Source organism: Galeopterus variegatus, unplaced genomic scaffold (assembly GCF_000696425.1).
Source record: "Galeopterus variegatus unplaced genomic scaffold, G_variegatus-3.0.2 Scaffold1855, whole genome shotgun sequence".
Classification (NCBI taxonomy): Eukaryota; Metazoa; Chordata; class Mammalia; order Dermoptera; family Cynocephalidae; genus Galeopterus; species Galeopterus variegatus.
Genome location: NW_007727966.1, coordinates 117,815 through 133,033, shown reverse-complemented (window position 1 = coordinate 133,033; position 15,219 = coordinate 117,815). Strand labels below are relative to the sequence as shown.

The following is a 15,219-nucleotide window of genomic DNA, read 5'->3' as shown; positions in this document are numbered from 1 at the left end:
AAAGGGGCCCCCCCCCCCCACCAAGTCTCCAGCTAAGAACGGCTGCACAATTTTTGAGAATCTGGATTACTGAGGTTAATCCCTCCTCCCATGCTGCCCCCCTGCCTGCTGGAAAGGAGGCTCAGTGTGTTTAGAAAGTGAACTGAGCTGTTGAAGGTAAAGCGTGTTATGTTCTCAGCTCACCTGAGACTCACATCTGCTACAAAGGCTGCCACTGTCATCACTGTTAGAATTGTTGTCCCCAAACCCTCCACTGACCTTCCTTAACCTCAAGAGCCTGGCTCAGCTGTGGAAGTCGGTGAGGGCGCCTGGCACCCTCCCTCACTGAGGTCAGGATGGGGAGGGGCCCCTGGCTCAGAGATGTTGGGGGCATAGACTTCAGGGAGTTGAGCAGCATCTGGGATATGAGTGACAACCACAACAGTCAAATGCAGGCATGTCCCCAGGAGTCTCTGAACCCCCCAGGAAGGGATCAGATAGGAATCACAGAGGCTGGACTTCCTGGGATCACACAGACGGGGTTTTGTGCAGTACAGACTAACTCAGCAGGCCTGTGTTACCCAAACCCTCCACGTTCCAAAGAAAGGACTGGCCCTCAACCTGCTCCTGGGAGGTGACTTCTAAGCCCTTGGAATGTTCTGCCTGATAAGAGTGCCTTTATTTGCCTGTGGGCCTTGGGCCATGGCATATAGTTTTTTCTAACAATGTGATTTATAGTTGGTGTCTTGGGCCATGTGGTATCAGGATGACCTCACGAGGGACTGGAGTAACTAAAGTCAGCCATGCCTTTGTGACCAACTCCCAGTAACAACCCTGGACACTGTGGGAGCTAGAAAAAAAAATAACAAATTGGACTTCTAAAAGTAGGGACTACAATTGTGATTCCTAGAGGCTGGGAAGGAGAGAGGGAACCAGATGATTGGGAGAGGTTGGTTAACAGACACAAAATTACAGCTAGATAGGGAAAATAGGTTCTAGAGGGGTACAGCAGTGCCAGGCATTTATAATTAGCGATAATTTATTGTATATTCTCAGATGGCTAGAAGAGAAGAGCTCAAATGTCCTCATCACAAACAAATGATAAAGTTTTGCGATGGTGAATATGCTAACTCCCTTGATTTGATCATCACGCATTGTATACACATTATATACATGTATTGGAACATAACTCTGTACCCCATAAATATGCACAATCAATACATATCAATTAAACAATAAATAAATTCCTTAAAAAAACACAACCGCCCTGGGCACCAAGGCTCAGGTGATCTTCTTTGGTTGGCAGTACACCCTGCATGTTGTCACCCGTCTCTGGGAGAATTAAATGCTGTCTACGCAACTCCACTGGGAGGGGACAACTGGAAGCTTGTGCATGATGTCTCCTGGACCCTGTCCTGTGGCCCCTCCCCCACTTTTTTTTTGGCAGCTGGCTGGTTCAGGGATCGGAACCCTTGACCCTGTGTGGTGTTACAACACTACACTCCAACCAACAGAGCCACCCGCCTCCTGTGGCCCCTCCCCCACTTTTTTTTTGGCAGCTGGCTGGTTCAGGGATCGGAACCCTTGACCCTGTGTGGTGTTACAACACTACACTCCAACCAACAGAGCCACCCGCCTCCTGTGGCCCCTCCCCCACTTTTTTTTTGGCAGCTGGCTGGTTCAGGGATCGGAACCCTTGACCCTGTGTGGTGTTACAACACTACACTCCAACCAACAGAGCCACCCGCCTATGCCCCTTTTCCTTTGTAGATTTTAATCTGTGTCCTTTTGCTGCAATACATTGTAACCATGAATGTAACACGGGATCGGAACCCTTGACCCTGTGTGGTGTTACAACACTACACTCCAACCAACAGAGCCACCTGCCTATGCCCCTTTTCCTTTGTAGATTTTAATCTGTGTCCTTTTGCTGCAATACATTGTAACCATGAATGTAACACCTTTTCTCACTTCTGAGTCCTTCTGGTGAATCACTGAACCCAGAGGGCAACAGCAGTTGGGTTACTAAATGTGCCAAGAGCGAGTGTGTTGTTAGACCCATTTTACAGATGAGGAAACTGTGACAGACAGAATTATAAAGCTGCCCCCAGTGAGATTTTGATTAGTCAATGAAACACTAATCTAGGGACCGCTATGAAGGGACACTGCAGATATAATTGAAATTTCAAGTCAGCTGACCCTAAGATACAGAGATTGTTTGGATGGGCCTGACCCAATCAGGAGAGCCCTTGAAAAGCAGAATATTTTGTCTTTCTTTTTGGTGACTTGCTGATACGGGGATCCAAACCCTTGATCTTGGTGTTACCAACACCACACTCGAACCAACTGAGCTAACTGGCCAGCCCTCAAAGCAGAATATTTTCTCTGGGTGTTGGCAGGAGGGAAAGTCAGAGAGATTTGTAGCACAGGAAGGATTAGGTGCACCCCTAGGAGCTAAAAGCTAAAAAGCCAGCGATGGCACAAGGACCTTGGCCTTACAGACATAAGAAACTGAATTCTGCCAACACCTGAATGAACTTAGAAGTAGATTCTTCCCCAGATCCTACTGAGAAGAGCCCAGCCTGGCTAGCACCTTGATTTCGGCCTCTTGAGACCCTAAGTGGAGAGCCCAGTCCAGCCTGCTTGGACCTCTGACCTGCACAACTGTGAGCTGATAAACAGGTGTGCTTCAAGCTACTAAGTCTGTGGTCATTTGTTATGCAGCAAAGCTAGTTAATACAGGAACTGAGGCTCGAGGAGAGTGGTCACCCACTAAGGTTTACAGCAAGGACAGGGCAGGTGGGCAACCTGAGCCCATGGCATGTGACTCATGACTCTCCTACCCGAGATAATTACAAGGAAACTGTCGCCCACCCCTCTCGTTCCTCACCTCTCTGGGCTGGGACCTGGACCAACTTCAACCATGCGGATGACAGAATAGCCTGGAGCTGGCAGCAGACCGGCAATGTGGACAGAACCCAGGCCCTGAATCGTGATGTGTGTCAAGCTGCCTGGCAGGCCTGGGTCATTTGCCTCTGACTTGTTGCGTGAGAAAGAAACTTCCACTAGGTGCCAAAGACTTTGATTCCACTGCCCCCTGTTGTCCCCTGAGCCTCCTCCTGGCTCCTCTGGCTTCCTTTTCGCTATCTTTGGTGGCTCCTTATTCTCTCTTCACCTTCATTTTCATGTTTCCTGGCACTGACAACTTCTGTCCTCTGCCCCTACAAGCCCCACTGTCCCTGAAACTTCTAGGCTTCTCTTCCTCTTCCCTTCAAGATGCTGAAAGGAACAAGTGTCCCTGAGGCCCAGTTGCTGTGGGTTAAATGCGTCCCCCCAAGTTCATGTATTGGACACTTGTGCTCCATGGAACAGTGTTAAGAGGGTATGAAATCCATTGACGGTGCTTGAAAAGTGAAGCTTTCAGAGGTGATTAAATTGTGAGGCCTTTGCCCGCATGAATGGATCGATCCACTCATGGAGTAACGGCTGTGCTTCTGACGCCTTTATAAGAAGAGTGAGTGAGAAGTTAGCTCTGTCCTGCTCAGCCATTCTGGCCCTGTGTCACCCCGTGTCACTGTAGAGTCACCACCAAGAACAAAGTCCTCATCAGATGTGCCCCCTGGACTGTGAACTTCCTGGACTCTGAAACTGTAAGAAATAAACTCTTTTCTTTACAAATTACCCAGTTTCAAGTATTCTGTTACAAGCAACAGAAATGGACCAACACGCCAGTCTCCCACCCTGCTGACCTCTGACCCAGGCTCACCCTCTGCCGGAACACCCAGCCGGCCCTCTGCCAGCTTCTCTCCCAGCTTCCTTCTCTCTGGTCCCCATTCTCTCTGGTGAATGCGTGTCCCTCTCTGCCCTGCGATCCCATCTGCCATGTCACATCAAATCCACTCTCAGGTCTCCAAAACCCACTCCACAGCTGCTCTGGTCCAAGTGACCAGATCACTTTCGATCCTCATTGTCCTGGGCCATGACTGGTCCGCCTCCTCCCAGCGCTGCCTGGGTCTCTGCCCACCTACCTTGCTGCCTCTCCTTGGTCCTCTCTAATGACAGAGCGTGAGACCCAGGCTTGGTCTCTGGGGGTCTCTGTTTACACTCATCCCCCGGGAGCACTTATCTGGTCTCCTGGCTTAAAGTCTGTCAGCATCTGACACCTGATCAATTTAGGCCACAGCCCCTGCCTGGAGGTTCCTCCCCTAAACCTCAGGCTGAAGAGCCCCCACTACTCCATGTCTGCACGCGCCATGGCCAACACCCGCCTCCTGCTCTTCACCCCAAACCTGCTCCTCCCACCTCTTCCTTATCCTGGGTCATGGCAGCTCTGTCCTTCAGGAGCCACAGCCACAATGCAATGGGGTGTCCTTTGACTTCTCTCTTTCCCTCACACCCCAGGTCCCATCTATCAGCCATCTCACTGGCTCGCTCTCAGGGANTAAACCTCAGGCTGAAGAGCCCCCACTACTCCATGTCTGCACGCGCCATGGCCAACACCCGCCTCCTGCTCTTCACCCCAAACCTGCTCCTCCCACCTCTTCCTTATCCTGGGTCATGGCAGCTCTGTCCTTCAGGAGCCACAGCCACAATGCAATGGGGTGTCCTTTGACTTCTCTCTTTCCCTCACACCCCAGGTCCCATCTATCAGCCATCTCACTGGCTCGCTCTCAGGGAATATCCAGAGTCTGAACACTCCATACCCCTCGGCCTAAGCTGCCATCTGTCTTCACCTGGATTAAGTCAGTGGCCTGTGCTCTGGCCTCCTGCCAGTCTATGGTCCCCACAGTGGCCAGAGGGAACCTGTTTAAATGTGAGTCCGGTCAGGTCCCTACTCTACATGGCACCCCTCTTATTTGAAGGGCAAGTTGGTTCAACACAGCCCTGGGTGGCCTCCTACCCACCCCCCTTGCCTGCCCCTACCCCAGGGCCTTTGCAACTGCCGGTCCCTCTGCCTGGGGAACCTTCCTCAGGTATCTGCCACCTCATGGGTGGGTGAATGGAGATCAGAACAGGGGCAGCAGTTCCCCTGGTTTTGGGCGGGAAGGCGGATCCGTGGATGACCCCACCTTTCCCCTCCAAGGCCCTGGCTCCATCCTGTCCTGCATGTGTGCTCCGTTCCTTTGCTTACCCTTAGCGATCTTGATGTCCAGGGCAGTGCGGATCAGAGCCATGAGGGTAGAATTGAAGTGGACAGTGTTGTCATCTGCGACAGGCAGGTCCATCCGCAGAAGCCTCTGCAGAAAACCACAGGTGAGGGCAGTCATTCCTGGGCACCTGTCATGGGTCCCCTGAGAGCCAGGCCCACCCTCCCAGGAGCCCCAGGAAGAGCTCTGTAGGCGGTGGCGGCTGAGTTGCCCCCCACCCTTGGGTAACTTGTCTCACTACTCAATTTCCTGATTTCCCTTGGTGGCCAGGAGGGAGGGCACTGGGGGCTGTCCTATGCTTCCAAGCCTCTGCCCTTTTCTTCTCCCGCTTGTTGGACCTGAGAGCTGGCATTCCAAGGTTGGCCCAAATCCTCAGCCTTGCCCCAGAGTTCTTCTGGATGGCTCCGTTCCGTTTTGACCCCAAAGAAAAGGAGCACAAGCCAGATTCCAGTAGCACGTGCAGCAGCCAGGCAGAGGGGTCCACGTCCACAGGCGCCGGGGGGGGACACTGGTCCCTCCCCACCCCCCCGGCTTGGCCCAGACCAGGACAGACCAGATGGGCACAGAGCACATCATTCCGCTGAGCGGCAGCAGGCAGCCCCCCTCCGACGGGGCAGGCCCCTCGTGGACATGCAGTGAGGCCGTGACACACAGAATGGCACAGACAGGGGCACATGCAGACGGAATCTCGAGACTCATTCATAGCACCGTGGAAAGTGTATCTCAGGGGCATGTCCGGATCTTGGCTCTCTGTGCAATGGCAGGGGGGAGGAGGAGGGAGCATTCCCGTGGCCCAGGGAAGAAAAGATTCCCCATGTCCCAGGCAGGGGCTCTGTCCCCCATGCTTGGTGGTGTAGGAGAGGATGCTGGGCTGGTGTGCACCAGCCCAGGCTGAGGTGGCACAGATGGGGGTTGAGGGCAAGTTTGGCGTTCACAAGGGGATTTGGACACAGAGTCGGAGATGGGGAGAAGGACGGTAAGCCCAGAGTAGGACACGAGGAGGAGGTTGGGACAGGGTGGGGAGGGAGGCAGCGGAGAGAGAGAAACACACACAGACTGGGCCGCTGTGCACAGCTGTGCAGGTCGTGCACTGCACAAAGGGCTCCTGTCTTAGAAATCATGGATTTGCATATTTAATATGACAGCTTTCCTGCTGATAACAAAGAAGTATCTTGTTCTCACCATATCAGCAGATCACAATAATTTTCTAACAAAGTGTTCTGTGGAAAAGGTGCCTTTTTCAAATTTGCACAAAAGTGCTTTAGGGGCCTATGGTGGCCCTGCACAGACACCAGGAGGGGAAGGGCTCTCCCTCCCTTCCTTGTGCACGTGCACAGACACACACACTCTGCCAAGCAGAGACCGAGAGACGGAACAAGAGGAAAACTTAAGAAAGGAGGGACAGGTGCGGGGAGAGGCTTTTTGAGATGCTGGCAGGGCGGCCTCATCCCGGCCTTGACTGAGGAGGAGGTGAGGGAGGCAGACTAGGTGCACGGGGACGGGAGGCAGCGGCGAGGTTGTGGGAGGTGGCTACACGAGGCGGGCAGAAATAGCATCGACAGAAGGGGACACCGGGAAGACCAAGGAGGGTGGGAAAAGGAGATTATGGGGTAATTTTTTTTGGGGGGGGAGGAGAGGGGAATCTTTAAAAGTTGTCCCTGAACTTCTCATGGATGAGTTGAGGGAACAGAGCATCTGTCCCTGGGCACCAAGGGAGATTCCGGGACAGGGGTCTAGAGGGGTGGCCTGGCCCATCCGCCTGGCGGCAGGGCCCCTGCTCCCTCAGCCAGCATGCACCTCCCCAAGGTCGGCCATGGTGCCTGCCCGCCCCAGGCCCCGCCAAGGCAGCGTGCATGGCCTGCATCAGTGTGCCACCGTCCAGGGGTCCAGCTGCGGCCCGCCTGCCCGCTCTGGAATAATGGAGAGGCATGTTGGGGTGTCTTGGGGAGATAGGGACAGGGACTGAGGAAGCAACTCCAGGGGAGGGGAGGGTGGGGAGGAGAGGCTCTGGGTGTTCCTGGGGAGGTCTCAGATACCCCAAGGCCCTAGGTCAGAGATCAGCTTCAGGTGTGTGTGTGGGGACCAGGACCCGAGGGCTCAAGGTACAAAAGATGGGGCCAGGGGCTTGTCTTGTCTCAGGGCCCAAGCCCCTCTGCCTGGCGTGGGGGCCACTCTGGGTGGGCAGAAGGGAGACACGGTTTTGACTCCCCCAAATGTGTTTGTGTCCAATTTGGTTCCTGGGGGACCAGGTGCAAAGGGTCCTGGGCGCGCCCCTCCCCCTCCCCCCGGCGTGTTGGCCATAATGGAGTCTCAAAACACGAAGACACTCATCAGAAAGGATGGACACGGTGTGCTGCTTAGAGTCAAGGGATGGTCATGATCAGTTTACTCAAGGAGAAAAGAAAAAAGAAAAAGAAAAAAAGAGGAAGAGGAACGCTGGAAAAAGAGACTCGGCTGGGTGTTTGTGGTGAGCACCGAAAAATCCCAGTGCCTGGACGTCGGTGGTCGGCAAGGGTAGACTACCTGGTAAGCCACTCTGGCCGGACACTTCTTCCCCAGACCCAGGGGCGGAGACATGTGTCTCAGCATCTGATACATGTCCGGGTAAGGCATGCGGCCCCTGGCAGCGTCGAAAAATAAACACAAAAACGGGAGTGGGAACAAGATTCGAAGGAAGTGGGTGGGGAGTGGGAAGAAACAGAAGAAGGGGGGACCACATGAGCCGAAAAAATAGAGAGAGGGGTGCAGAGAACGATAAAATAGATACTTCAAAGAAATGCAAAAGAGGAGGGGAAAAATGGAAGAAAAGGTAATTAAAAAAATAGATGATTTCACTGCTCACGAGCAGGGAGAGAGAGAGAGAAAAGAGAAAGTCAGATTCAATTTGGACTCTGAGCTATGGGTCTGCTGGGACGCGGAGGGAAGGGGGATTCTTTTTTTTTAATTTTTTTTTTTTTTAAAGATGACCGGTAAGGGGATCTTAACCCTTGACTTGGTGTTGTCAGCACCACGCTCTCCCAGTGAGCAAACCGGCCATCCCTATGTGGGATCCGAACCCGTGGCCTTGGTGTTATCAGCACCGCACTCTCCCGAGTGAGCCACGGGCTGGCCCGGGAAGGGGGATTCTAGCTTTGGAGGACCTGGAACTTGATGCTTTTGTTTGTGGTCATTTTTTTTTTTTGGCAGCTGGATCTGAAACCTTGACCTCATGGTCATTTTAAAAGGGGGGTCAAGTTCTCCAGTTTGGCTGAGGCTGGTCTCTGAGGGGGCTTAGGTGGGGAGGAGGGGCCAGGGCAGGGGGTGGGGAGGAGAGCAGGGGGCTTCGGGAGACGAGGAGTGGAGGGGGAGAGAGTGGAGGTGATGGTGGTGGGGGGGGGGGAAAGTTACGATCCCCCCCGGGGATGTGTCTGATTTGGGGTGCCGTTGAGACCCCGGGATGGGCGGCTTCAGCTCACAGCAAGCAGAGATGGCTGAAGGGAACGAAGTATGTTCCATGCTTCATCAAGTCTACATGACTGCATTCTGGTGGCTAAGAGTTTTCTAGTTTAATGCAAGAGAGAGAGATGGCTCTGTTTTTTAGAGATATATATATATATATATATATATGAAATATATATATTGAAGAACCCCAAGCCACACTCATTCCATGGATGCTAGCAGGTTTTAGTGGAAATCAAACCTTGCAAGCAACCCTATGAGGACATTTCTTGCCTAAGCCGAGAGGGGGAGATATTACTCGCAATAAACTGTACATATCCTTATAATGAATCCGACCGCTGAAAGGAGAAGAAAGGGGGTTAGTGAAGGCAGGGGTTAAGCTGTGTTCACACTGGCTCTGCAAGCACACAGCGAGGTCAGGATGCCAGGGGCTGCAGCCCCCCTGGCTCGAAGGAGTTAGGGAGACTTGGGATGAGAGAGGGTCCCCCATACATTCCCAGACACTTGCAGACCTCAGGGGCAGAGGGTTTTTGTTGGGGTGTGCTGGGAGTTCTGGACTGGGGGACACCACTCCAAAGCTCTCTCTGCAACTGCCCCCTCCACCATCTACAAGGGTACCCTGAGGGGCTCGTGGAATACAGGACAAGGGGACAGCACCCAACTGCTGTGACCTAAAATCAAAAGAGGAAGAGTTAGGAACCAGCCAAAAGCCAAGCCCCAGACCCGCAGCTCACCCCAACCTCTTGGTCTCAGGAGGATTTGTCTGGGGCTTCTGGAATGACACAGATCAACCCCTCCCCGCCTTCCTTGTGAGGCCTCCCCTCCAGTGCTGAGGCCAGAGGAACACTGCTGGGGGCCCCCAGTAATGCTCCTTCAGATCCCAAGCCCAGCCTGAGCTAGAATCTAGGGTTAGTGGTTGGTGGGCTCTGGGCATCTGGATGGTGTTCTGAGTGTCCTGCAAGGGCTTGGTGCTGAGTGGGCACTCAACATACATGCACCGTGTGGGGTCCACCTTCTGAAATCATTGCCCGTCAGCCAGGAGGGGGCGCTCTGGTGTCCACAGAGATGGGAGAGCTCACGCCCTTGATAAGGGCCCCTGAGGCTCTGTGTCTCCCGTGGGCCTGTGTGACCACCTGCTCTTAGGTTTGGGGGTCCCAGCAGGAGCTGGGTTCTGCCACTCTGATATTGTAGCCAATCCTGTCTGTCAAGGGTAGGCCAGACCCTTTCCCCACACTCCCAGGAGAACTGAGGCTGAGAGGCTGCTGGGGCCTGGCTAACTTGTCCTCACCATCTGGAGGCCTCACAGTGAGAGGCAGGAGAGACGCACAGCAGGAGAGGGCCCCAGAGAATTCCTCACAGTTGACTCTTTCCTCATTTCCCAGAATGCCTGGGCCTAAAGCAGGGGTGGTACCCCACGTCTTCAACCTGGGCGAGGGTGATGACTTTCATCTCTTTCCTCTGGAACAAGCCCTATAAGATCCCTGCTAGGAACCCCAGGGACTCAACGTCCTGGGGTTGGGCCTGACCTAGGCTGTGTCCCAGCTACGTGGACAGGCAGGTGTCGAGGCTGAAGGATTTGCGGCGAGTCCTTACCAAGCTGCAGGGTCATACTCGGCCCAGACACGCACGTACTCATCAAGGTGGTGGGGGCCCAGGATGGAGGAATCTCGGGTGAGGTACTCGAAGTTGTCCATGATGACGGCGACAAAAAGGTTCAGCATCTGTGGGGACCCCGGGGGCCAAGAGGGAGTTGGGGGGGATCGAGAGAGAGAGAGGGAGACACCCCCATACACACGGACACAGAGGCTCAGAGGATGAGAAGGAGGGAGACAAAATGGGGAAAAGGAGAGAAACGGAAAGAAAAAGAGATGGGACCAGGGACAGAAGGGAGACACATGTTCACACAAGGAGCCCGAGCGAGAGCAAGATTGAGTGAAGATGGGCGGGGGGAGAGACAGAGACAGATGGAAACAGAGAGAAACACAAAGAGACAAAGAGCGAGAGTGACGGAGAGACAGAGTCCAAGAGAGAGGGAGGGAAGGTTCTGTGAAAAGGGGACCAACACCAAGGGGACCACCATGACTCCAAATCCTCCCACACTTGTCCCCAATAAGGCCAAAGGGAGATATTTCATTGGGCCTCAACTGGGGCAGAGTCTGACTTTCCCCAGGGGACATTTGTCAATGTCCCTGAGACATTTTTGATGGTCACAACTGGAGAAATGGGAGGTTTGTGCTCTAACATGTAGTGGATAGAGGCCAGGGACGCTGCTGAACACTCTACAGCATACAGCGCTTCTCCACCACAGAGGACCAGCCAGCCCAAATGTCAGTGGCGCTGAGGCTGAGAAACTGGTTCACTTAATCCCAGGCTGGCTCAGAGAAGCCTCGGAGGGAGCAAGTCTTCGGCACAGCCACATTCGAGAGACACCTACTCCCTTCAGAGGGAGCCAGGTCTAGGGACCCCCCACCTCCATCCACATCTACAGACTCACCAGAAAGGAGCAGAGGAAGATAAAGGACACGAAGTAAAAATAAGCAAACTCATTGCCACACTCGGGAGTCAGGATGCCAGAGTTCTTATCACATGGCTTCCCACTGAGGCAGGAAAGCATGATGTTGTGCCAGGCTTCCCCAGTGGCGCTCCTGAGGACAGGGAGGAGGCATCAGAGGCCTGGGCACCCAGCCCTGACTGGATGCCAGCACCTCCCACGCAGGTAGGGCACACAGGTTAAGCACCTGGGCTCAGGCTGGACAGGCATGTGTTCAAGTCCTACGTAGACCACCTCCTTTTGCTGGGATCTCAGAGAGGAGAATTCTCATCCTTGGCTGTGCATTAAAGCTCGTGGAAGCTTTTAACAAATGCTGACGCCAATGCCCCCTACACAGACTTGGATTCAACTGGTCTGGGGTGGGGCCTGCAGACATCTGTGTGTTTCAAAAGCGCCTTCCCTCCAGGTCACTATCATCTCTTACTACTTCCTCCCTGGATTACTCTGCTCCAGGCATGCTGGGCTCCAACGTGCCACCGTGCCCCTGCCTCAGGACCTTTGCACTGGCTGTACCCTCTGCCTGGACTGCCCTTCCCCAGCTATCCACACGATTCTCTCTCTTACCTATTTCTCGCCCAGAGAGGCGTGACCTATCGGCTCTCCACTTTCCTTCTTTTTTGGCAGATTAAAACAAATGTATTGTGACATAACAGACATAACATAAAGATTACCATTTTAACCATTTTGAAGTGTACAATTCAGTGGCATTAAGTACATTTACGTTGTTGTGCAACTATCACCACTATCTACCTCCAGAACTTTTTTTTTTTTTTCCTTTTTTTTGTCTTTTTTCATGACCGGCAACGGATCGCAACCCTCAGTGTTGCGCCCGTACCGGACTGGGACCGGCAACGGGATCGCAACCCTCGGCGTCGCGCCCGCACCTCACTCAGCCAGTGAGCGGCCGGTCTGTATGTGGGATCTGAACCCTCGGCGGGAGCGCCGCCGCGCTCCCAAGCGGCGCACTGTAGCAGTGCACCACCGGGCCAGCCTACCTCCAGAACTTTTTCATTATTCCAAACAGAAACTTTGTATCCATGAAACACAAACTTCCCATTCCCTCTGCCCCAGCCTCCGGAAACTTCTATTCCACTTTCTGTCTCTATGGACATGTCCACTCTAGGTATCTCATATAAGTGGCATCATACTGTATATGACCTTTTGTGCCCCATTTCCTCATATATATATATTTTTTACATCTGGCCTGTAAGGGGATACGAACCCTTGACCTTGGTGCTATAACACCGCGCTCTAACCAAGTGAGCGCTAACTGGCCAGCTCCATTCCCTCTTAATCTTGAATTTTATCCTCTGTTAGCATTCTGTATAACTTGCTTACTGGTTGTCTGCCTCCCACATGGGAATATAAGCTTCCAAAGGGAAGAAAATGTTCCTGCTCTATCTCAGTTTCTATACAGTGCCTGGCACACAGTAGGTGCTCGGTAAGCCTCCGCTGAACAAACGAAGGAATTCTTTTTTTTTTTTCCTTTTTGTCCTTTTTCGTGTCCGGCAACGGATCGCAACCCTCAGTGTCGCACCCATACCGGACCAGGACCGGCAACGGGATTGCAACCCTCGGTGTTGCGCCTGCACCTCGCTCAGCCAGTGAGCGGGAACCGGTCTGTATGTAGGATCCGAACCCTCAGCAGGAGTGCTGCCGCGCTCCCAAGCGGTGCACTGTAGCAGTGTGCCACCGGGCCGGCCCAAAACGAAGGAATTCTAATGTGCAGCCAGGATTATGAACCAAGGAATCAAGCCTCAGAGTCTATAAGCCTCAGTTTCCCCATCCGTCAGATGGGGTTGCCAAGAATCCCCACCTCCCAAGGTGGTCAGGAAGATTCAACAAGATAATGCCTGGAAAATGCCTCTCATGCTTGTGTCCCAGGGCCTTCAGATGCCCCCCTGAGGAGATCCCTGAGCCCCACAGCCCATCCCAAACCTTCCCGGAAGAGAAGGATAAAGGCACGCCCCCAACTGGAAGAGAATAAAGGCATGCCCCCAACCGGAAGAGAATAAAGGCACGTCCCCAAATGGAGGAGAAAGAAAAAGGTAGTGCTCCCCACTGGAAGGGAGGATGAGGAAACGCCCCCCACCAGAACAGGAGGATGAGGAAATGCCCTCCCTGGAAAAGAAGGATAAAGGCACCCCCCCCAACTGGAAGAGAGGGTGAGGGCACGCCCCCCTCTCACCGGAAGAGCAGCATGAGGGCTTGGAAGAAGGTCCGGAAGTTATTGTGCTCAGTGATTTGAAACTCATCTTCATCACTGTCTTCATCCTCCACGTCGATGCCGATGTTGCCAAACACCTGGAAGATTGGGGGGTGATGACCAGGGATGGCCATGCCCAGGGTGGTACCAGGGAAACCCAGCTCAGCCTCCTTGGCTGCCTCTCTGAATGGGGCTCCCCAGACCCGTGCCTGCCTAAGGGTGGCCACTCTCTTTGGGAGGCTCTGGGTACCTTAGGAGTGCCGGCACTCACCTGCATCCCGATGATGGCGTAGATGAAGAAAAGCATGGCAATCAGCAGACAGACATATGGCAAGGCCTGGTGGGAAGGAAGGCAATGAAAACGGGACCTGGGTGGCCACATGCTGTGCCAGAGTCCTGCCAGGGCTGATGGGCATCTTTAGGGGCTCTGGGATGAGGTCATAGTGCAAGGCATCAGTGGGGTTCCCCTTAGACACACCAGGAGCAGGAAGTTAGACAAAAGACGTGCATGTAACAGATTCTCAGCAAGGCTGCACTGTAGAGGCACTTCCAGCCTGATTTGTACATTCAGCCAGAGCACAGGGGTCTGTTCGTCTTCTTAGCCCTGGGCCAGCAGCAGGGGCAGGGGCTTGGGCTTACCTTGAAGGACTGCACGAAGGTCCAGAGAAGAATGCGGATGGTGTAACCCTGACGGAGGAGTTTGATGAGCCGTGCAGCTCGGAAAAGGCGGAGAAAGCTCAGGTTGATGAAGTTGTTCTGGGGAGATGGAGGAAGAGGGGTGACCATCCACCCACCCCGAGGGGCTCAGAGCTGTCACCACTCACAGAGGCCCTTACATGAAGCCAACCAACAGGAAAAAAGCAAGCCAGACCCCAAATAAGGAGGGAGAGGAGAGAAAGCACTATTAATGCAATGGTGCAGAGGAAAAAAACTAGAAAAAGGAACAAAGTCAGGGAGAGAGAGGGTTGGAGGGAGTAAGAGGCATCAACTCAAAAAGCATAAGCCCTCCCTGCCAGCCCCACCCGCAATGGGGAAAAGGAAAGAAAAAGGAAGGAGGAGAAAGGTGCTGGGGATGGGGAAGAAATAACAAAAGAACAAGGAAAAGAAAATATATCCGAATCATCCAATCAGGAAAAAAATCGAGATGGTTTTTGTTTCTCCCAACAACCAAATGCACTGAGACAATAGGACACAAGCGAGTCAAGTTGCGGAATCCATCACATGTGTACGATGCACAAACACCAGGGTGGGGTGGGGATGGGGGTCGCCAGCACGCTCAGGCCTGGTGGACATGTGCGGGTTCCAAGGGCATGTTATGCTCCGGGCCAGAAATGCATCTGTCACGGGACTCACCGGGCACCCTGCCCTGCCCTGCCCTGCCGAGCTGCCCACCCGTTCCTGCCCGCCCTGACCTCACCCCACGGCCAAGAGGAGCAGCGGCTCAATCGGGAGAAGCGGAAGAGCATCTTTTCTTACCCCCTTGGCGAGCGGGAATGGGGAGGACGGGAGGGAGCTGGGGCTGTTCGGCTGCAGGGTGAGTCCTCGCTGCCCGCTGAGTCGGAGAAGATGCATTTGGGGCCCTTTTCCCCCCTCTCAGGGATGGCTTCTCAGCTTCTGGGGCTGGGTGGAGTAGCACAGGACCAGGCCTGCAGGAAGCAGGAAGTACTCAGCTCCCGTGGGTGGGTGAGCTCAGAATCAGGCCGGGCCCACCAAGGGGTTGGTGCTGGGGGCAGGGAGCTGAGGCTGTCCCTGCCCCCAGGACCTCCCTGGGTGGCCCCTGCCTCTGCTCAAAAACCCCCTGTCTACCTCCTCCCATCCAAGCTAGAAGAACCCCAGGGTCCAGAGAGTTAGGGTTGGGGAAGGAGGCCAGCTGAGATGGTGGGCACAGCCTGCTGGTG

At 53.9% G+C, this 15,219-nt stretch overlaps 1 protein-coding gene across 1 annotated transcript in view; it reads right to left on the bottom strand.

The window, feature by feature from the left end:
• Positions 1-269: 269 nt before the first annotated feature.
• The window catches only part of CACNA1A (calcium channel, voltage-dependent, P/Q type, alpha 1A subunit), a 125,554-nt gene continuing 110,604 nt past the window's right edge, over positions 270-15,219 (bottom strand). The window contains exons 31-38 of the mRNA XM_008579320.1: positions 13,961-14,077; positions 13,593-13,658; positions 13,304-13,419; positions 11,059-11,209; positions 10,158-10,285; positions 7,650-7,746; positions 5,111-5,216; positions 270-397 (exon numbers count right to left, since the gene is read on the bottom strand). Of these exons, the coding sequence (XP_008577542.1) occupies positions 270-397; positions 5,111-5,216; positions 7,650-7,746; positions 10,158-10,285; positions 11,059-11,209; positions 13,304-13,419; positions 13,593-13,658; positions 13,961-14,077 (909 nt within the window). The remainder of the gene's footprint in view (positions 398-5,110; positions 5,217-7,649; positions 7,747-10,157; positions 10,286-11,058; positions 11,210-13,303; positions 13,420-13,592; positions 13,659-13,960; positions 14,078-15,219) is intronic.